The sequence below is a fragment of the Dermochelys coriacea genome, chromosome 1, assembly GCF_009764565.3.
Source record: "Dermochelys coriacea isolate rDerCor1 chromosome 1, rDerCor1.pri.v4, whole genome shotgun sequence".
NCBI lineage: Eukaryota > Metazoa > Chordata > Testudines > Dermochelyidae > Dermochelys > Dermochelys coriacea.
This window is the reverse complement of record NC_050068.2, coordinates 169117152-169140904: the sequence shown is the minus strand read 5'-3', so window position 1 is coordinate 169140904 and position 23753 is coordinate 169117152. Positions and strand designations below refer to the sequence as shown.

Genomic DNA, 23753 nt, shown 5'->3' with positions numbered 1-23753 from the left:
ACACAGGAGAGGGAACTGCCTCAGTACATTTCATTTGTAAAAAGAGGCTATAATTCCTATGAATAAAGCAGACACGGGCTGTTCATAAATTATGGAACATGTTGGGGGAATGACTCCTTGATTTTGGATGTTTGTTTCAGTGTTACAAAGGGTGGGTGGGCCTTGAAAACTACCAAAACATATGTTCCATAATTTATGGACAGCCTCCACGCAAAGGAAAAGGGACAGTACAAGAGGCTCACAAGTCAAAATACATCCAGATTAAATTTAATCTTTGTTTTATCAGCTTCAGTATTCCCCAGTGGGGGACAGCAATGCTTCACAAACTGAAGACTCAAGAGCGAGTATTTCTTCTCCATGAAAGTTAACCATTAAAATATATGGTGTATTAAACATAAAATAGGCAGCAAGTAATTCATATTAATGTGTATCATCACACTTGAAGACCTAAACCTCAAATGGCAAATATATTTCTTCTTTTCGTGTAAAAAATATATATTTCCAAGTTACTTATTTACACACATGCGCACACACACACACTAACAACCAGCTTCCAAAAGGAAGAAGTGAATGCTTAATATTTAAGTGTGGAAATAAATATCATGACATTTTGATGTGTTTGTGTTGCTTTGATAAAAACAGGAACCTAAATAAAGAAATACAATATAAAACAGCATTTTCATGAGATTCTAAAACTATTTTAACTCACTTAAAGCTTCACTAACAACTGGGTATAAATTTGGTTTTGAGGGTTTTTTTGCACATGCATAATACATGTATGAACACAAACACAGAGACACAGAAATGTTAATACACTTTTACAGAAAGACCTATATGAGACACCATAGCTGTAAACTGTCCTGTTGATAGAAATGTAAGAGGACAAAATGTTCATTCCCAAGTTGCAAGACCCTTGCATCTATAACATAGATTAAAGAAGTCATCCACTGTCATGCTGGATTAGAAAGACAGATATTAATGAGTGAACACACTCTATAGAACATGGGCAATTATAACATCTTGACAGAAATATGGTTAGTGGTAGCACAGGCCCATCCCAAGAATCAGAAAAAACATCTGTTACAAACAGCAGAGTCAGTGGCAAGAGAGAGAAAGACTGCTACAGGCTTGAGAGGTCCACTTACTGACGCTGCCACAGACTGCCATGCAGTATTCCTCAGAGTCAAAGTTGTTTCGGTTCCCACCACATCCGCCGTAAAAGAATGGTGCACACTTTCCTTCAGTCACATCAAAGTACCAGCGGGAGATCATTGCTCGGCAAGGACCAGTCTCAGCTTGTTCAGAGCACACCTCTAATTATAGGAGATGTGGAGGAACTACATTTAGCATGAAAATGGTATTGTCTTGCTTTTCATCTACACAAGTTTACTTACATGTTCTAACTCTTGCATATTAGCTACAAAATGGATGCATCAAGGAAGCATCTATATCTTTCACAAACCAATTCAACTACTACACTTTAACTCACTATCTAGTCTCTAAAACAATGTATTCTCATCTGGATTAACACAACTAAATCCCTCCTGCTCTACATACAATTTTTGTACTTGTATATCTATTATAGATAGTTAGTGGCATGATCATTTGCTGAAATAGTTATACTGGTATAGCCCCTAGTGTGGACATAGTTATACTGGATAAAGATGTCTTTTAGATCCCTATCTCTTATGGGAGTCGCTATACCAGTATCCACACGAGGGTGGATATCACTATAAGTATACTGGTACGGTTAAAACAGTATAACCTGTGTGTGTGGACAAGCCCTTAATTGGAGTTTTGCCCATGAGGAAGTTTGAATAATTGTCTTTGGAGAAACTCTTGATAGCAGGAAACATCTACACATCAAACTATTAAAAAATACATCTAAAATACTGAGATTTCATGGCTTGTAAAAAGACTATATAAATGATGCAGGGAATAAAATTCCTTCCATACACAAACACAATCATTTTGGTTGAAACTCCCTCATGTGTAGAAACTCAGTGCAAGGCTTATCTATCATTTAAATCCACAAAAGCCCTCAAAATAAGATTTAAATGGTGCACCGGCTTTGTGAATAGGGCTGATTCTCCTCCTTACTTAACATATCGTATGACAGTACGAAATCTGCTTTGAACGTACATCATGATTTGTGTTTCTCAGTTTTCACTGGGAGCTAGAACAGTCACTGCATTTGCACTGAAACTCAACAGGAAATCTGTGGGGAACTGAGCTGTACAAATTAAGATCAAAGAATAAAAAGTGTATGCAGGAACTCTGTCCTTAAATTGGAATTCAGCCCATCACGTGGATACATATATAACCCTTTACCAGTAATGTTCCAAACAGGAAAAACAGCGTTCACATTCAGCATGCTGTATATCATTTGCAAAATTGTAGAATATAAATACCAGTACTTCCCCCTCTATGCTTTCATCAGACATGGGTTCAAAATAATGGCAGACAACTGGTAACTTATCTACAAATGTTTGACATTACTTCACAAGTCTTAATTTTGTGGAAGGCTGACTCCTTACTATTGAAATTGGGTCTTCCCCTTGGTCACCTCAACACCTGCTCGTGTATGTAGCATTGGAAATCTCCCCATGCTCTTCACCCCTGAGAGGCTCTCACTGGAATTAGCCCAGATTTGGAGAGTTTCATTGGCTGCTTCACAGCCTCTTTTCTTCTAGGCTGTTTGGTTCATCTCTGTTTAGCATACAACCCTTCCCACCTCCTTTCAGCAGTGTGCATTTTATATCAAATTTCTGCAGGTAATCAACACACATGTATATTTATATCAATAATAACTTACTGTAAAGCATTTATGATTGATCCAACACAAAGCTTTACACAGACATATCAACAGTGTATTAGGCACTTACACTGTTTAGTATGTAGAAATGAATGAAATAAGTTATGGTAGGGGAGAGTTAGCGTCTTACTTTTAAAAACCAGGACAGGTATGATTTACAGTACACAGTGTTTTCCATACCAGTTACTCTTGCTTGATTTTTACACAACATAGTTATATAGTCTACACACAAAGTAACTTTCCCTGGCTTTGAATACATGGAGGAACCCCACAAATTTCATTTTAAAAATTAATCACTAGTAGAGTGATTGACATGAAAGAGACAGGTATAATCAAGAACAGTTTTGCTGAAAGAATACCAAATTTCAAGAACACAGGACCTTACATTTCTTGGTCTTTTAAACAATAATTCAGTTAATGCAACTGTCAATCAACCTCAATATATAAAGAAGTAAATGCCTTCCAGGATTCCCCTGATACATCTAAATTTTGTTATGAAGCGTAAGTTATTTTATCATTTTATATTTCACACACTCTTATCAGTATGTGAAAGTTCCAAAGACTCACTTTGATATTTCCTTTTTAATCTGTGGGCTTGATTCCACTTACTGGGGGATTGATGCGTGGCGATCGATCCACCGGGGCTCAATTTAGTGGGTCTAGTGAAGACCCGCTAAATCGACCGCTGATCGCTCTCCCGTCGACCAAGTGTGGTGTAGATACCACAGTAAGTTGACCTAAGGTATGTAGCTGGAGTTGCGTAACTTAGGTCAACTTAGCCCCATAGTGTAGACCTGCCCTCACCAGTAAGTGGGGACAATCTCTACATGTCTCACACATAGGAACAATAAAGCAATGACTTTTAGTACCCTGTATATTTTTGCTACCTACATAATGTGAAAAAAAATGAAGATGATATTGCCATTATTTCACTGATGAGTTGATAATCAGGAATCAACTCTTGGGGCACTACAGACATTTATACATATTAAGAATTCATTTGACTGGCAGTCAGAAAAATGCCATTGAGTTTAATATGAACCTTGCAGTAGAACTACTACAATCTGTTTGCATGAAAATGGAAAATATAGCCCTTTAAAGAGTGACCACTCAATCATGAAATGAAATTAGACTCCCTCCTTGAACTTAATGCAGGGCTAGAGACATGCCTTCCTTTTCCCTCCCCAGGAGGAAGCCGGTGCTACCACAGGGCAAAATCCTCCGCTCAGATCTACATTGTAGGTCTTGACACCTTGTATGGATGGTGTTTCATTGCCAGGAGACTGGAATATCAAAACATAGATCTGCTGTGTGGGGATGAGAGGAGCATTGAACACCTAGAGATTAACAACAGGATACAAACATGGGGCTGGACTGTCACTTTATGACTGGCCTTGATTAAGGCAGCAGACTGTAATTCAGAGTCAATATCTCTCCTGGTCTCCCCTCCGCTTGCCCTTGTCATCTGTACTGGCCCATCATCTGAGCGCAATGGTACACTTACAGTTAGCAGCAGAGAGTACATATTGCACAATCATGTCATTTAGAATTAAAAACATTCTTTGCATTTAATTTTCCCCCAAAAAATATAAAGGAAGGCTCACTAGTAAGGCCACACTGGGAACAAATTATCCGTGATAACTAGAAAAATTAAATTACACTGTGGCAAAATGTTAACTTTCATTTTTTAATCTTGTTTCTGAGAACTGATTAAGAACTGAAGCAATTCTTTGCCTTTGGCTGCAAGAAAGCAAGGCAAATTAAAGAGAGCGAGCTTTTCTGTAGTGCTTGTTATAGCTAATATTTCTGAATAGTTCAAGTTCTAACCTGCTGTTTTCACATGCTCAGACTTTCTCAAACAATTCACTTTTGGTACTCAGAATTTCCAGTGCATTGTCCTTGCCCAGGAATGAGGGTTTCCTGTTGCTAGCCTGTCCAGAAAATTTATGCTAAATGTTTACAGCTCAAATTTTTGAGTTCTAATCGTCAGAAATGATTTGACAAAATTGCCATACTTTTCCCACACAAGTAACTAAAAAACAGCTGAACTTTTAATATAGCCAGTAAATATCTCTCTCACGAAGGGACATCTCCATAACAGGTTTTGAAATGACTAGATAATGAAGTTATTGATTGAAAAGAAGCTACAGTAAAACATTTTGAGTGGTCAAATTTAGAAGCATAACACTTTTCAAACATTTGGACTTTTGGATTTACAGCTGCTTACACCAAGCTATTTCACAAGTGCTCATTGATCAGTGTGTCATTAATAGAGGTAGTTGTAAATTTTGCGGGAAAAGTTTGCAGGCTTAAAGATAATTTTAATCTCTCTGCTTTTCATATGAAAAAATTTTCATATTATATTTTCCTATGAAAAATGTTTCAAAATTACAATTTTCCCACAGGAAACGACAATTTCTGTTTTGACCATTTGAATTGACATTTTGAAATGAAATATGTTTGTTGCATTTTAACTTAAAAGGTTGTTTCATTTTTGTTTTTTGATACTGAAAAATGACACAAAATAATACCTAGCACTTAACAGTTAATAGTGATACCTAGCTTTATTACAAAGGAAATAAGTATGATTTTGCTTACTTTACTGAAATTTTGAGTTACATTTTTAAGTTGAAATATAATGAACATTTTTGCTTCATTTCAAAATGTCAATTTGAAACAAATGTTTCCGGTTTTCTTTTTTCATATTGGCTTGAAACTTTCTGTGGGAAAACCAAAATGTTTCAACCGAAAAATTTCAAATGAAATTTCTCATAGGAAAACATTCACTTTTCTGACCAGTTCTTATTTTGTCACCTTAAAGACCTATTCCACCTTAAACATTTTAAAGATGACTTAACAGGATCTGAGCACACTGAAATGTGGGTGTAGTCTGTTTCACTCTTTAAAAAATCTAGGAAATGAAATCTAAAGAAATACAGTGGATATTTTCAAAGACAAAAATGGGAATTAGACAACCAAATGGCTTCCAGGGGAGCTAAGCTTCTAACTCCACTTAGTGCCTTTGAAAATCTCAAAGATCCATACAGTTAAAATCAATCAACAATCAGGAAAAGCAAAAGTCAAGATTCCATAACTTTGCTCTATTGTAATTATCCAGCATTTTCCAATAGTTTTCCTCATAATGTCATTTCGTCATGATGTCATTTTATAACATCAACACTTTGACCTTCTACAGCACCCTTCCATCTGAGAATCCCAAAGCCCTTCTTTAGAAATGCGTAACATTCACCCTAACAACAGCCCTCTGATGCAGCCAAGTCCCAGTTTCATAGTGAAGTTAGGTGACTTACACCCAGGAAGTCTTTGGCAGAGAAAGGGAACAAAATCCAAATTTCCTGATTCCCAATACTATGCTTTATCTCCAAGACTATCCTCTGAATGTGCAGCTTCATATTACTATTTATGTCATAAAATGGAAAGTGTATACAATAAAATATGCCACAGTGTGTGATAAAGACAAGTTACTGCAGGTAGCCACTGAAATACAAGCAGTTTAAATATTATGAGACTATCTGTGCTAACTTTATGCTGTATTCATGTAGACCCAGATTCAGCAAAACTCTTTAGAAAGGGTTTAAAATTAAACACATGCTTAAGCACTTTGGTGAGTAGGGATTTACTTAAGCATGTGTTTGATGAGCTGGGACCCTTTTTTGTATTTTTATAAGGTGTAAAATAAAGTATATTTTATAATCTATATTCCACTAAAAAACTGCAGTGTAGATGATTAATGTAACAAAGTGGGCAAAAGAATCATAACACCCTAGCAAATGTAACATCATCAAAGTGTCTGCTCAACATCATTAGGTACTAAAATTGAGGGTTCCAAACAGTACTTTTGCTATTCCCTTAATTTGGGTCATTTGTAAACCTCTATGGATGTACTTACATATACATCAGGAGCATTACTCTCCAGTATGTAACTACTTCAGAGATATAGAACTATGTTTTAAATAAAGTTTACTCCTTTGTTGATTTTGTTTGTATTTACACTTTCCTTTGTCAAAAAGCTATGCTACTGTTCTGCTATGTGGATTATTCCCAAGGGAATATTTAAAGAAGAAACTATTCATTCTGAATATATGCCTGAAACCAGCAGCCAAATTTTAATTTGAACGTTCAAAGACAAAAACTAATTACCTAAGAGGTTTTTGGAATTCAGCAGGACGCAGCTGTGGAGCTGGCACCAGCTCTGGGAATAAAGCCCATGCATTAGCTACACAACAGCTTTGATACTTTCTAGAGAGAAAGTTTTAATAAATAAATAAATAAATAAATAAATAAATAAATAAATAAATAAAAAGGCTGAACGATTAGTTATAAATACAATGCCAAAGAACAATTCTTTAAAACAGTTAAATACCTTAAAATTGTAATTGCCAGTTAAGATTGAATTTCTCTCTCTAATGCTGATTTGGAGCCTACTCACAGGGAATAATCGGGGCATAAATAAAATATAGTTGTATACTGTGCCTAAAATACAAAACCTTCCAATTCCAATGTAAAACAAATGTATAAAACATATTTTCATTTTATTTGTGCGAAGAGTGACTTCGCTCAGAATCAAGATGTCAAGTGACAAAGAAAAGACAGCTTGAATGTAAGACTAAATCAATGAAATTTCACATTTTATGTATGTTTTAGAAGAGATGCAGCTTTCCCGTAACACTATGATTTTACTAACATAGCAGACATATTGATTGAGAAGGTTAACACAGAAATGCATTTCACTCATCCAAAAGACTTATCCCCACAGATGATGATAATGTAGGATAATATTAAACAGATTAGTAAATAAAACCAAAGCTTTAGATCATTACAGTTTCAGTACATTAAAATGATATTTTCTGTTGACGAATCAGATGAGCAGAGGACAGAATTCAATAAGTATAGCATAGATCATAATGAAATTTTCATCCTTATGTAAAACAGCAGAACTGCTCTATAAAGTATTGCAATATGTTTGTTCTTGGCCCAGAATTTTAATTAAAAAACATGTTCTTTTACGATTCAGCAGCTCTGATTAACAGTGAAAAAGGTTTCATTTGATATAAGACAACTTAAAGATATCCTTTTATGGAGAGACAACTGAATTTTAAATCAAAACATCCAATTAAATTCATAGTTGTACTAATCAAAATATACCAATACATGGTTCTCTATAACCGAGGCTAGACTAAGCATATTAACATTCATAAGAGTAAGGAAAAAAATCACACATGCGTTTTGTCAATGGACAGAAAGATAGTTATAACATTGGACACTATTGTACAAATGTCTAGGTATTTTCTTAAAATGCAATATGAGCATCTATTATCCCCTTTCAAACTCTTTTACCCAATCAGGCGACCAATCAAATTCACCCTAAATTAGGTGAAGAAAAACATAAAATGTTCTGACGCTTAAACCAAGATAATAACCTTTCACAGAAGAAAAGGAGGAAAAGCAATTAAGTCAGTGTGGGCTAAAGCAGAACTAATTTTGAACAAGGCATTAATACTCTTATACTATATCAAAGCCTGCAATAGATAGCACCAGCACTTCCCGGTAATAAGCTAAATAACTTGCCTTGTAATAGGTAGTAACTGTCACTGAATGGATTTAAAGAATCCAATGAAATGTTTCAGGGAATAGCAAACAAGATACAGTAAAGTAATAAGGCTAACATCTGCCATCCTTAATGCATGTCACTTCTCTTTTGCTAGAAAGTTGGCTCAGAGATTCCCATGTGCAACTGCAGGTTAGAAACACATTCAAAATGCCACATCAAGCAGCACCACTTCAATTCTTTCCTAAATATTTAAACAAATCTGTTTGAATTAAGGGATGGTGAATCATTGCTAACTGGCATGACTACGGAAACCAGGTGGTCAAGCCTTTGCTGAATCTCCCACATCTGCTGAATGGTATGTGTGCAAGCTGCCAAATGTTCATCAGGTTGCTACGTTGAACCTGCTGCTTGCCTTTAAATAAGCTCTAATTAACCGATATGTTGACAGGAAGCATTAAACTAAAAACAAGATCTAATTGCTTTTTCTTTGATGTAAGTTAAGAGAGGAACAATGTTGCTTACCAACAACCATGCTGAAGGAGAAATGGAATCACAAACAATTACACATCATGGGAGAACAGAGTTTCGTCATGATTCAGTTAATCCTAGCAAAACCTCTCTGGGATCTCGATATCTCAGTATCATTTTCTGGTTCTGAAACAATTTATAGTTTATTAAGGCAGTGATCTCAGCCGAACCATAGCTGATCTGCTAGTTCTGACTGGTCTTCAAAGTGACTTCCCTTGTTTGGTATGTAGGTTGGGTGAAGTGCCTGCACTCCTGCACTCTGCAGAAATCAGTCACGTAGCTTTAAGAATACAAATTCGGGAATAACACCTCCCAGCAGATGGGGGTGGGTAACAGAGAACTGAGAAGGGCTGGCTTCTGGGTTCCCTAGAGCCCGTAACCTCAAGCCCACCAGTCAAGGTACACAGCTTCCTCGGTCAGACTTACAAACTGATAACCAGTTAGTGGCACACAGATATACAGAATCCTGGACTCCTGATTCCTGTGTTCAATCTATCTGAAAACTTACAGCATAAATGCCCTTGTCAGACAAAGGCATACGCATATTGCTAAGTATTGTGCTAGGATAATGGAAAGGAATTCACCAAATCCATCCTTTCTATAGTCTCTTTAATAAAGAAAAAACTGCTAAAAAACACAACAGCTTTAAAAAACGTTTGCCACAGGACATGGAATAACAGGTTGCCATCTGTCAAGGTGCAGTGGCTGAGTGGTTTAGGCATCTGATGACAATCCTGATGGCCATGGGTTTGATTCTTACTCAATTTCTCCCTGAAAGGCCACTTCTAGTTCACCCAGATGCAAAATGGATACCTGATCCATTGCGTTTGGGCAGTCATAGGCCGGCGGACATCATGCTGGCCACATCACTCCCTTGTGTACTGCTGGCTGGCTAGGAAACTGACATACCTTGACTATGTCAGCTCGATGAGCCATTGGCTCAAGAGAACTTTCATGCTCTCTGGCATTTTCCAGAAAAGTCTAAAATTGTTCTGCTCCTGATTGTTGGAAATATAGTTGTGAGCTGTTTTGCTATGGGTATTTTGGTCACTACTAGTTAAAACATGTTTAGGAATAAGAAACAGCATCACATGTTGAAACTACAGCCAACAGCATGAATGTCTTCCATCATATAGCTTCAGTTTCCGTACATGCTTTATTTATTTATGGTTTGATCCAATGCCCATTGGCATTAATGGGAGTCAGTCCATTTACTTGGCTGGGCTTCGCATCACCCATTATCAGAAGAGTTTAATTTATGGTTTGAGAAGAAAACAAGCTTCCACTGATTTCACATACGAAAGATAACGCCTATAAAATATGAAGAACTTCTGACCACATTCTTTAATGCTCATGGATCTAATAACGATTATGCCTCCAGCAAGTATGAGGAAAAAATTGTATGTGCAATCAGCAGGGACAGTATTTACTCCTGTGAAAATTCTGCACCATGGCATACGTGCAGAATTCATGTCCCCTGCAGATCCCCCCCACTCCCACCCCGCAGAATAATACATTCTGCCAGGGAGATGCTGCAATTACACCTTTCGCCTACCAGGGCTGCTAGGGCACCAGAAGACAGGGAAGCCGGCTCAGGGCTGGAGCAGCCAGCTGCATATAGGGAGGGGGCAGAAGCCGCTTTCCAGCCTGCCCTGTATTGTTACAGACAAACATACTGACAGGTATTTTGAAATAAATTACCAAAAAACCCTGAAACTGGTGTTATTATATTGTGTTATTTTGACAAATAAGATATGCAGAATTTTAAAATATTGTGTGCACAGTTTTTTATTATTTGTCACAGAATTTTTTGGTGCAGATTTCCCCCAGAAGTAAATACATGGTATAAACTTCATTGCCCTAACCCTCTGGAAAAGTGACCTTAGTTTTACTTGTAATCCAAATGGATTAAAGCTAGTCAGCCACCCATGGCAAAGAAGCCCTCTCTACAAGGTTCTCAAACGTTAGCGTGAACCACATCTTAATAGAGAAAGTCTCACAGACCCTCCCTTATTTGCAGTCATGGAGATCAACTCTCCTCCCATGTGTGACAGCATAACATCCCTGTGTCAACCGTCAACATCTTACAGTAACTGCTTAATTTCCTAATGTATTTTTAGCTTCTTTCAATGCATTTTACCACTGGGAACAAGGAGATGAACCTATACCATGAGAAAAGCCAGTTCTCTGCAGACCACCAGTTATTGGTCTGCAGACCAGTCTATTAGCATTTTGCTCCAGGAGGACAACTCTGTCATCAGCGCTGCAGAAGCAGCTGTGGCACAATCTGACGATGAAAGTTTAGTCATCTCAACAAAATAACCAGGGGTAGCCATCTACAGCACCAACACCATGCAAATAATTGGTACAAGTAACAGTCCCATCAAGAGAGGCCTCATACTTAAAGAGAGATGAAGATACTGAAGGTCAGATGGGCTGACGTGCCTCAAGATTGCTGCACAGGGAATCTGGCATTGAGCTGATTACACTAGACTTGTCTGCAGTCAAAATCTTGCCTTCATGACGCATGCAATTTACCAATTTTACATGCAAAAACTAAAGATGATTATCTTTAGGCTCTTAAAACCAGCACCATTAAATGTCGATGTTTATATGTGGCAGTCTATTTTTATATAAATTCAATGCGTTGCTTCACCTTTTTTGTAGTTTACTTTCACATTAAACATCCTAGTTGCCTGAAGACTGAACATCTTAACCTCTTTGAAATTTCAGCTTCAGTAAAAGACATACTGTACCTAATTTGTTCTCATTTCCACTCATCTCAAATCCCATTAAATTGAAGTGTATCTTTTTTAATATTAATTTACCAGTGAGGATAGGGTGTTTCATCCCTGGGCAGTAAGAGCTCACATATGGAAATACAGTTAAGCAGTTTAAAGATTTAAACTGGGATTTTTACTTTCATCTCACACTGGTTCTCCATAATTACAGGTTTCAGAATAGCAGCTGCGTTAGTCTGTATCCGCGAAAAAAGAAAAGGAGTACTTGTGGCACCTTTGAGACTAAAATTTATTTGAGCATAAGCTTTCATGAGCTACAGCAAACTAATACATTTGTTAGTCTCTAAGGTGCCACAAGTACTCCTTTTCTTTTTTTACTAGTTCTCTAGTGACTGAATCAAAGACTCAAGAGACAGAGTTTGGATAAATAAGAGCTTTTTCTGCCTAAGAAGGAAGCCCTTGCAAATCATTTTACTCAAACATCAATTAATTTGATCATAGCACTCACCTGAAACAGGGAGAAAAAAATGAGGAAGGACAGGAAATGTTAATAAAGGAAGAGTACACTTTGCAGGTTAGCTACTTAATTCCATTCATTTATATCCATATTTCATCATGGAATTAAAATCATAGCTAAGATCGATCCTGTGCTGTCCTCCCTACCACCAAACAACATAAACATCAGCCAACAGGGCAGAACAACCCTGCCACAAGGAAGGATAGGAAGGTCTGTGTGGGTTTGTGTACATTTTTAAGTTGCAAGGGTCTGTGTCCCTCAATTCCAATAGCAGCAGGTATGGACTAAGGGAACCAGGACTGAAATGTCTGCGTTAGTTCTACTACAGCCATTTCATGGTCATTTTGTCTCTGAATGTTTTAAGTTGAAACTCCTTTCATTTTAACTCATAGGAACTTAGCTCATTTTATGTTTTCTCCTGACTTTTACCTGTGTCTCGTTTCTTAGGAGGTAGAAGAATATCATAAAGACATTTGATAAGTACAATGCTACCAGGGGGACAAACAATATAGAAAACCAATAACTAGATTATATAAATATTACACCATATAGATTTCTAGGAAGAGCTCCTTTAAAGAATAAATTGTAAAAGGGAAGAGGAACAGAAATAAAAATTCTACCATGATTTGGATTGTCAAATTGCCTATGGGTAGGCTAATATTCAAATTTATTAAAAATTTAAATTGCTTTAATGACACCATATAGAAGAGTATACAAATGGAGCATATTTTAAAATCTATTTTACCTCATTTATGTTATTTGTTTCTTCCCCCCCCATAGACAACCACCATATATTATAATTTTGTTTATAATTATTTTAATCTGTAACCTATACACTAGGCCAACTACAGGATTTTTAAAATTTCATTATTTGCTTACTACTGAGAGATGCTGGGTGTAAAAAAATCCAAGAATCTGAATAAAATAGCTAACCAGAAAATGTTAATGTAAGACAATGTCCTACCTAATAGTGCTTTCTAACACACGTTTTCCACTTGATATCAACATTCCCTTTTCTTTCACACTAATTGCTTTACCAGCATATAACACTGTTTCTTCTCATGTAGTTTACTACGCTGTTTGTGAAAATAATCTCAATGAAATATGTGACAATCACTATCTATGTATCCTAAGATTAGATATAAAAGGGAAAAAACTTGCAAATCATATAAAGACAAAGCATAATGATGTAGCAACTTAGGATATTTTGCTGTTTGGAACATTTTTAGTAGTAAAGGGCAAATACACACCAGTAAGATCAATTCCGCAGACCGCAAACTAAACAAACATTAATTTACCTCTAACAACCTCTTCTACCGATTCGGTAGTAGTGGTGGTTGTGGTAGCAATGCTGGTAGTTCCTTCCGTGGCCTCTTCATACTGTTCCTCTGCCTCTTCTTCAGCCTCATCACCATCATCATCATCATCATCGACATCTTCGTCCTCCACGTCTGTTACTTCCTCCTCTTCCTCTGGCTGCTCTTCTACCACCTTGTCATCACTGAAAGAATCAACAGATTTTGTTGAGTCAGCAATGAAACACCTACTAGATGAGAAATCAAACAGCTTATTCAGAACCTCGTGGAAGTGTGACCAGGAAGCCCCCTCTCAAAAAGTAAGAACCTGGTACTCTGGAGAGCAATGCAGTGAGATTTAATGCATATACTGAAAATGAAACAGTAACAAGAAATAAATATGGATTATGTTCTGCTGCTAGCATAGCAGGATGCCACCAGTATGAAGCCCCTCTCCATGCACTGAAAGGGGAAAGGCCCTTTATTAACCATACCAGATTGTGCCAACTGATTAATGTCTTGGGTGTGCATGTTTTATGCTGCACTGGAATTCTGTAAAATGACTGAGGTGGGTTCAAACAGATGAATGAAGCTGATGGCCATATGCTTTCAGCACTAAGTGATACTTTCTTAAACACTTACACACCCCAGATCATAATGAGTAATTATCATCATCAGAAAATGACATCAATGACTGATAATAATCAACTTACTCAAACTCACATACTATTATTATTTGTATCCTGGTAGCTCCCATTATGTGCTAGGCGCTGTTCAAACACATATGAAGATATGAGACAAAATCATAAGCCATTGGAACTAAGGGCTTTGTCTACACAGGAGCATCCTGGAAAATTAATCCAAATTGAAAAAAGGTGTGAATTTGAAGTGGATTAATTAAATACCATTAAATCCTAGTGTGGATGATGTTATTCAGAATAAAAGTGGCCTTTATTCAGTTTAGTTTAATTCACTTTGGTACTCAGGTGGGACAAACAAGCGTGTCTGAATCACAACCACAATAGACCCTCTTGTTTAAGCACAAGGCAAGCTAAGGTGTTTGCAACGCTATAGTGTGTCTTGGGTAATGGGTCTCACCTATTACATACTGTGACCTTCTTCCCACACTGGGACAACCCATCCATTTAGCAACACAGGGAGAGCAGGGTGGTCATGACCCTCTGTCACCTGTTTGTGACATCCAGGTTGAGAGACCCCTAGTCTTGGACACCCACTGACATTTTCCCTAAGAATGCTGAAAGTAAGGCTTCTATGGTTTCTGATTGTAGGGTTCTGAATAAACAAACAGTACTGGAACGAACAAAGGAAAGCCAATTTAAGAAGGCGCAGGGAAAAGCACTATAGAAACAATTTACTTGTACACATCCAAGATCCAGCTCTGTTTAACTATATAAGAGCAATTCATTTTGCCATGTGAATTCACAACATTGTGTTGTTATATTTGCAGTCCCTAAAACTCAATTGTGTTTTTTAGTATAGAATTCTAAACAAATCTGATATGTGAACCCGTAGAAAAGGCAGACACACAATATAAAGAGTATCCATTAATTTTGGGTGTTCAGTTTTAGAAGCTTATGATGAGTTTTCAGAGAACATAGCATTTTATTTGTTCAGATCACAGCTCCCAATGACTTTAGTTGCAGTTGAAAGTGCTCAACTCTTCAAATCAAACCCCAGGTGTCTCAAATTGTGCACGCAGAAAATGATGACTACTTGATTAGTGACCACCTGTGAAAAGTTTGGTTTAGGTGACTTGCCCAGCATCACACAGGGTCTCAGTGCCAGAGACAGGGATAGAATCCAATCCTCCTGGGTGACATGCAGTTGCCTAAACCTTGAGAACATCCCTTCAATCTTCTTGCAACACTCCTCTTCTTCTTCCTCCCGCCCCGCCCCGCCCTCCAACCTTGTTCACTAAACACCCCTTCCAAATTTTGAAGCAAATGAGGCAGGGATCTTGTGGGAAAAATATCATTTGATCATGCAGCTAAGGACTATATCATAATGCATACACATAGGCAACTGTCTGGCATTTTCTAGCCTTTGGGTGTTTGCTTTGCAACTTCAACATTCTTTGAATGTAATATTTTGCATGTAATTTCCTGAGTTTTTAAAGAAACAAACTAAAAAAACAAAACAAAAACAAACAAACAAAAAAAAAACAAAGCCCATCATGTGGAAACAGCATCAACTCCCACATGGCTCATTGGAAGGATCAGAAAGTTTAGGTTCACAGCACAGGCCTCTGTCACTGGAGCTAACAATAACTGAAAGCGTTAGTACAGCCAGCCACTAGCGGGAGATGTGGCACATATTTTGCCAATGGGTTTCACAGCTATTCGCTAGCAGCAGAGGAATCTTGAGACTCAAGAGCCTTGATTCTGTTCCAGGTCCTAAGTCTTCTCCGCTGGTTTCAAACCTTTATGCCCAACTCCCCACAAGCCTGATCCCTTCTGTTTCTGGGCTTATTCAGCCTGTCTTTGTCCCAGTTCCAGTCTCCCCACATCCTCTGGTTCCAGTTTTCCATCAGTTTTCCTTGGCTCCCCATCCCAATTGCCCGTTTATGATTCCTAGGAAGAGTTAATTCATTTTAAAACTGTTACCTACTTGTCCTTTTCCTATTCCAATGGCCTGTTGTACCAGTCTACTCTACAAGCCCTCTCCATCTGCATTTCTGTAAGGCTACTTCCTCCTCCTCCTCCTCTTGGCTGCCCAGGTGCAAGCAAGGGGTCTGTTGAGAGCACAGAAGATAATGTCTCTTTATTTTGTGTTCTGGTGCCTGGTGTCACAGGGCCTCTAGCAGTAACTGCATGAAAAGTCCTTCTCAGCCTCCTCACCTCTGGGCTGAAGGATGCTCATTGTGGACAGATTCTTCTGAGAATTTAGCTGCCAAATTCTAACTAGTCTCTACTGAGGAAGCGTGAATTGAGATTTTTCCAAAGTGTTGTAAATTGGTCAAATCTGGGCAGTTTTGTATGTCTAAGGCACATCCCTAGCCCCAGGGTAGCCTACCGACCATAGTCCCTGTGTCTGCTCCCAAGCACAGAAGCACTAGAGCTTTTCAACCAAACGGTTGTAAGAATTTTTAACATGGGGAAAGCACCTTTTCCTCTAAACCTATTCTGCAAAATAGCTGATCTGTTTTTGCTGAAGTTTTCCAAAAAGTTCAGCCTGGAGCAGACACCAAGTATGGAAAATTTCAGCCTAAATGAGTAGAGCTTCTATTAAGTTATAGGCAATCAAAAACAGTTTTATAAATCAACAATGTTGCGGAACCTTAATTACAGATGTTGCTGGTTGTGCTGCCTATAACAAAACCAATAATGGGTGCAATTATAAAGTTAAATGGTGGCTATTGTGACATAATGATGAACCTCAAATAGGAAGATAAGTGGTTTTGCCACAACCCTCAGTACGCATGAGTAGCCCCAATTTGGTATTTTATTGACTATGGATACAACATTTTCAATCATATACCTCTGTCTCTCCTATTTGCTAGGAGTAACTTTTGGGAAAATTAATTTGCAAGTGTCTTTTTATATTGCTTGTATCTAAAAGCAATTCTTTTACTCTGATACTTGTCCAAGTCCTCAAAGGATTAAGTGACATATTTCCAAGCAGGACTGAAATTTTGAGAGTTTATATGTTAAAGTGATGGACTGATCCAAATCCCACTTATGTCAATGGGAAAAGCAAACTATATCGCCCTTGACACTGCAATGTGTTAAGGTCAACTGAATTATGAATCACCCTCCCCTGTCTAATGTATTATGTGATCACCTTTCGCATTATCTGTACTTCAGTATTATTCTGCCGTAAGTATGCATTTCTCATAATGCACTAGGGTGAATAAAGAACAGAATTGCCAGTGTAATTCCTTTTTTTCCCAGGAGAGCTTTTTAATTTGTTTTCTACTACCATAAAAAGGGGCAGTTAATTTTTTTTGGGGCAGGGGGAGCTTTTTCAGTGCTGTACAACAGAGTGCTAATCTAAGGTCATTAGTTCTGACTCATACCACATCAACAGAACCATCCTCTTCAATTAACATATATAATGGGAGAGTTACAGTCTGCATCTACACAGAGCTTTTATTTAAGTTTCCCACAATTTCATCAGCATCAATCAGCTCTGCTAAGGGCAGCCAATAGTGGGAGCGCTAGTCACTGGTATTTCTACTACCATGTGATCTAACCCTGCTCAAGGGAAATTGAAAAGGCACAGGGGTAAGAATGCAGGTAGCCACCAGCGCTTTGTCTACAACAAAGCTCTCCCTTGCTGGCCCCTGGTGATGGTCCAGTGGTGGTAAATTTTAAGAAAAGCTTCACTTACCATCAAAAAGACTATAAGGATTATTCAGTGCAGATTTTAGAATTTTGGACTGCTTTATCAGGATCCAATGGAGTTCATGAGTACGTTGTAAAACTATGTTAGCTAAACAACTTGGGTTGAAGGAGATTATAGATTCGTTTGGCAGAACATACGATTGATCTAGTACATTGCATTGTATTTCACACACCATCATGTACCATCTTTAGACCACCTTTACAATTATAACAATTTATATCCTTTAACAGAAAGAAACAAAACAATCTACTATTTTTCCCATATCGAAGTTTAAAATACTTTCTAAAGAAATTCAGAAAATCTCCAGACAAGGCTCCATTAAGATGAAGAAGTTAATGTTATAAACAGATAACCTTTAGAATAAAACATTATAATGGTGTTGTTATGAAAGAAATTTGAAAGACTGGGAATTAAATTATTTTATCTCACATCACCAGTCACCTAACCACAATACTACTTCCACATTTCCATTAGGGACCACAAACCCTTAAGGATCGGACCACGAATCTAGTAAAGATGTAAACAATTCAAAACTACTGAAAACATCTCTTGGAGAGAGACAATTTTCGGCTCTAGTTCATACTGGAAAAAATCAACAAGGCCAAAAGTGCATAACTCCAACCTCTCATCTCCCTTGTCACACCCTGAAGATGGCTGTCAAGCAGAATGAAGATTCTCATCTGCTTCAGCTTTCTATGCACAAAAAAAAAGTCTCACTTGTTATGCCTCCATAAACAGCCAGTTCAGTACTGAAACAACATTGCCTCTGTCACCACTGTTGAGTCAGACAATAATATCCTTATATAAATCTGATACCACATAATAAGGTAGGTGGATGGGATGGGGGCAGGGATACAGAGTCAGAAGCTGTTTGTGGAAACTCAACTGTGAATTTTTCATGTCCAAATTTCTTTTTCAGATACTGTAAGTAGTATATATAGTTACAAAATTCCAATAGTTTGCATAATTACAACTTTGTAATGATAGTTTATAACCTTAACTTATCATAAAGCTTTCATCCCGAGTCAGTTATTATTTAAGGCCTACATCATGTTTTGCAATATATAGCTCTGGTTCTTTAAGTCATAATGTCATAACCCTTCCATCCAAGTTAACTTTGGTCAGTTAAATGCAGAAGTGTAGTATTAACCTCCTGCAAGATGCTGAAAGTTCACTGAAGTCAAATAGGAGATCTCATGGTTGACAAACTCAGCCTTCAAGGAATCAAGAAAGCTCAGCTACTTCCTATTCATCGTTTCCCAGATTAGATTAATTGTTTCTGCACAAGAGCTCGTCCATCACTAGAGCTAACATTTTATACTCAAATGGTGCTTGGAATTGCCTCTGCAGTACTATAGCAATTACCTCTCAAAACAATAAGCTGCTTCATCAGTTCCATTCTTCCTCTACTCATCAATTTGCAGAGATTCAACATTATATTTGTCTTTCTGGACTCTCTAATGCTCACATGCCCCAAAGCTTTCTGTGCTTTGTTTATTTCAATAGCTTCCATGAAAAGAAAGATTAGTTATTAAAACTATTATGCACCAAAAATGTCTTCAAATCTAAATATTGCAACTTGCAAGGAGACAAATACAAGAAATTAACAAATTCTACTATTTAAAATTTTCATCAAGTAAGTTTTTAATCTAAAATGTGTAACGTATTATTCCAAGAGATGCAAAACATATGCAGGAATATTATGATGTCCGTAATTAATACAATAGATTTAACAGCCATAGGTACCACAGCTAAAAAAAAAAAAAAAAAAGTTAAAGTCCAGTGTTTTAATCTTAAAAAATGTTTATACAGATATGTATTATAAAACATATAGAGCACAGATCTTCCTTGGGAAATTGTGCATCTAAAGAACATGGATGTTAAAAAAGACCGAATACACTTTCAATAACATACATGAGTATGATGTTTCATCTCTATTTCTAGTATAATTCTCATAACTATGATTTGTCACAAAACCTCAAAAAGCTATGAACTTGGGATTGTCTGAAACCCTGTTATCTGAAATTCAAACACTTATTTCCCTTTTCCCACCCAAAAAACAAACATAAAAAAACCCCAACCAAAACAAAACAAAAAACACAACACTAAACCATTCTCCTCCCGCTTGGAATGTAACTTTTCCAAAATGCAGATTTACCAAGTTATGGATGTCTTACAAGCTAATTAGATAATTGAGGTTTACCTGTACATATTATATATAAAACTAAACAGACATGAGAAAGAAAATATGTTTATTACCCCTCAAAAATTCATTTCAATATGGAACAGTTTTCTGGGGTTCTAAGTTCATTGCTCTTTACAGCTTTGAGTGCTATCTTTTAAGACTAATTTTGGTGCTGCCCAGTGGCTTTCACCACACTGCCACAGAGTGCCGTTTCTCTCGGTGATTCAAACTATATGAACAATTTCAATAAAAATGCATAATACAACAAAAATGTACCTTTTTAAAATGGTCCCAGGATATGAGAGAGACAAGGTGGATGAGGTAATAGCTTCACTGTTGCCTCTTTCACTAACAAAGCCAGGGTGGTCAATTATTTTTTGTCAGGTCCAAATTTCTTGGTCAAGGTCTAGACTCCAGAGGAAATAATAGCGCTGCCTCCCACCCCCAATGATGATAATAATAAGTAAAAAAAATAGATTTTATGGTCCATTCAAAAGCATCTGGCAGTCCAGATTTGGCCCACGGTCCACCTATTGACTACCCCTGAGTAGGTCCAATAAAAGATATAACCTCACCCACCCTGTGTCTCTCATATCTAGATTGATAAAATTCTAAAGAAGGCCTTCAGTTAAAAACTCTATTGCTGATCCTAGAAAAGATCAGTCCTAGCAAGGACATCCATATCTTAGCTGCCATCTGGAGATACAAGGTGGGAGGTAGCTAAGCTCTGGATACAAGAACAGTCAAGGCTTGTAAGATATTCACAAAAGCTTCTGTGTACAAAGTAATTCAAAGCCCTACCAGTAGAACGCCCATTGTTGCAGATGGGGAGAGTCATTCCACATTGATTGCCCCATCTTTCAAGGCTCTGTCCTTGCTTTTCAGTCAGTCTTTCAAACGCCTGATACAAAAAGGATGCTGTAATCCACAAAAAAGCTGGAACACTGCATGCTCACACTCTAAAATGAAAGTTTCAGTATGAAGTGGAGCCTCTATAACAGAATACAGTCCACCATTCTGAACTGCACCATTCTTGAGTTGCACCCGGAAGCGGACAGAGTCAACCCAGAGCAATGCAGCTGTGCAGAAGGAGGGCAGCTGTTTCACTGCTTGCCTCTGAGGCAGTCTTCAAGGGTAAAGTTCATTAGGGTAGGGTAGGTGGAGGGAGTGAAGCTGTGGATGACTGTTACCAGTGCCACATTTGAGAATAAAGGTTGCAACCTTTTCGTCAGCCGTACAGGCCAGCAACGGTAAAATATTTACAAATTCTGAAGCAATGATGGATCCAAAATACACACTGAATGGGGATTTTGACAAGACGCACTGTCCTGCTTAGTAGAATCTGGTTAGCCCTAATTTTATATCCCAACCGGAACTGACTAGATCACAGCCAATCCAAACCTGACCTGAGCCTGAGACCACCAAGTTGTTTTCATACCCAATGTGACCCTTGTAGTCGGGTCCTGTCAGGTTTGGCTTGCAAGGGTGTACTTAGGGAGCCCCCTCCCCACCCTCTTATCTGCCTTAGCACTGCCAGGCACCTCCCTTCAGGGCTCCCGCACCCCGGCGGCAGCACACAGTGCAGGAGCAAAGCATCCCTGTGAGATAATGAGGTAACCTTGGCTCTGCAATGCCCACTTCCAGCATGGGGAGTGTTATAATGTGCTGTGGTGCCTCCCCTATTCCCTTGGGAAGCTGGCTGAGCTACCCTACTCACCTGTGCCCTGGCTCTCACACAGGAGCCAGGCAAGGAGAGAGGCGGCAGCAAGGAAGATGCAGCAGGTCTGGGGATCCTGTGCAGCGGCCCCACCCACTCCTCCATCCAGAACCAGCACTAAAAATCTCAGTGTTATTTGCATGTGCACTGCCTCACTGCCAACTTACATTTTATGTAGGCTTCAAATACTTTTGCAGCATAAATATACATAAGAATCGGGTTTTTTCCTTCAACCACAAGTAATCAATGGAGGGGGTAAAACAAGAAAAGCCTGTTATGTAAGCAGCACATAATAGACACCTGAACAAGGCACACTGGGGACTTGCTGTCCAAGTAGACTATACCAAAAAAAGAAAAAAAAATGCAAAACCAGGTACAACTGATGAGGAACCATCAACCACCACTGATGACCAGTCCAGATAAAACCCACCCGCAGTGGAACATACAAAGTACATCCAAACAAACACAATGCACACAGCAGGCGCAGCATCAATTCAGCAGCAGAAGAATTAAAGCACCGTGACAGGTAGGAAGCAGCCTGTGAACAGTGAGAGCAGCTAGGAATGTGGCAAAGTGGGGATTCATCTGTTTCAAACTGTGAACTCCATTTTGTTTTGTGAACCCCATTCTGTTTCAGGAACTCCACTTTTGTACTGTGACTTTCACTTTGGATTATGACCATCCCTTCTTGCAATCTTGTTTATGGATTAGAACATCTTTTTTTTTGTAACAGGGGCTTGGCACCAAGTGGAAAGACTATCTGAATCAGTGCTGAGTGACTCTCCTCCTTCTGGAGAAACGGGTTGTCTACTGGTAGGGCCAATGAGTTTGAATTACTCTCTACACAGAAACCCGGAGATGGGGAGGGGAATCGAGCCTGTAACTCCTTCAGCAGAAGCACATGAGCAAAAGGGGGTGGCTTCATTAAGCCAGACGCGCCCATTGGCACATACCAGAAAAAAGGCAGGAGAAAGAGGAGGAGGAGAAACTCAGCCTAGTCTAAGGACACTGACCAAACCTAGGACTCAGAGAAGGGGTGAGATCAGAATAAGGGTGACTGTGTTTGTTGTTTTTCACAGATCTGTAACTCTCAAAGCGCTTACAAGAGTAAAGAGCTTATATAGAGTTAAAAAAAAATTCCTTTGTTAAGACCTTGCTTTTCTGCCACATTGTCCCTCAAGGGTTTAATTAGGAACCAGAGCTCCCACAGCGGGTGGACTCTGAGGGGAATATGTCTAAACAACTGGAGGGTCCCGAAAAGGGCCGAGGGACTGGTTTTGGAGTCTAGGGCAGCTGGACTGCAGGGTTCCAATGTCCAGGAAGGGTCTCATACAAAGGGTGAGCCCTGGGAGCGTGCCTTTGAGATCCAGAGGTAGGGACAGTGACCAATCACTATCCAGGACTCAGAAACATTGGGATCTAGAAGTTCAGTCACTCACAAAAGACATGGATCTGTCCAGAGAGTGGGTCTGGACTAGGTTCTAAGGAGGAGTATTTGATAACATTATCGACATAGCTAGCTACTGCATGAAAATTAAAGAAGAGTCAGATCTCATAAAACCTGCTAACAGCTCCTATTTGCACAATAGGGCTAAAAACACAAGACAAGATTGATCAGCATTTAATAAAAAAGAATACAGAAAAACACATTATAATTATTTAAATATTCAGTTAGTCTGCATTATTTAAATACAAAATTCACTTTGCAATAAATCTAATCAGCGGTTTTGCACTTTTGCAAAAGCACTGCACAAAAATATCAAAATAATACAACTGCAACACACTTGCTAAAGAATTCTTAAATTAGACTGATGCTAAAGTCATAGCATAAAATAATGAAGTATGTTTAAAATAAAATCTAACTTTACTTATCTTTGTATGAACAGAAATGTTTCACAGTAAATGACAGCTAAGTGCATGATAAAGCAATTTCACTAATAATTACTGCAGGTTCAAGGACTGCACTTCTTTCTTTATTATATCTCTGAAATCCTATTCCAAAGGCAAATTCCTTACAG

General features: G+C 38.2%; 1 protein-coding gene across 5 annotated transcripts in view; it reads right to left on the bottom strand.

Moving 5' to 3' along the window:
• The window catches only part of LOC119850223 (amyloid beta precursor protein), a 296641-nt gene that overhangs the window by 107802 nt on the left and 165086 nt on the right, over positions 1-23753 (bottom strand). For 3 of the 5 annotated variants that reach the window (XM_038388150.2, XM_038388151.2, XM_038388152.2), the window contains exons 6-7: positions 13472-13674; positions 1146-1313 (exon numbers count right to left, since the gene is read on the bottom strand). In XM_038388150.2, coding sequence (XP_038244078.1) covers positions 1146-1313; positions 13472-13674 — 371 coding nt within the window. The remainder of the gene's footprint in view (positions 1-1145; positions 1314-13471; positions 13675-23753) is intronic. The other 2 variants (XM_038388153.2, XM_038388154.2) reach the window with 1 other exon arrangement.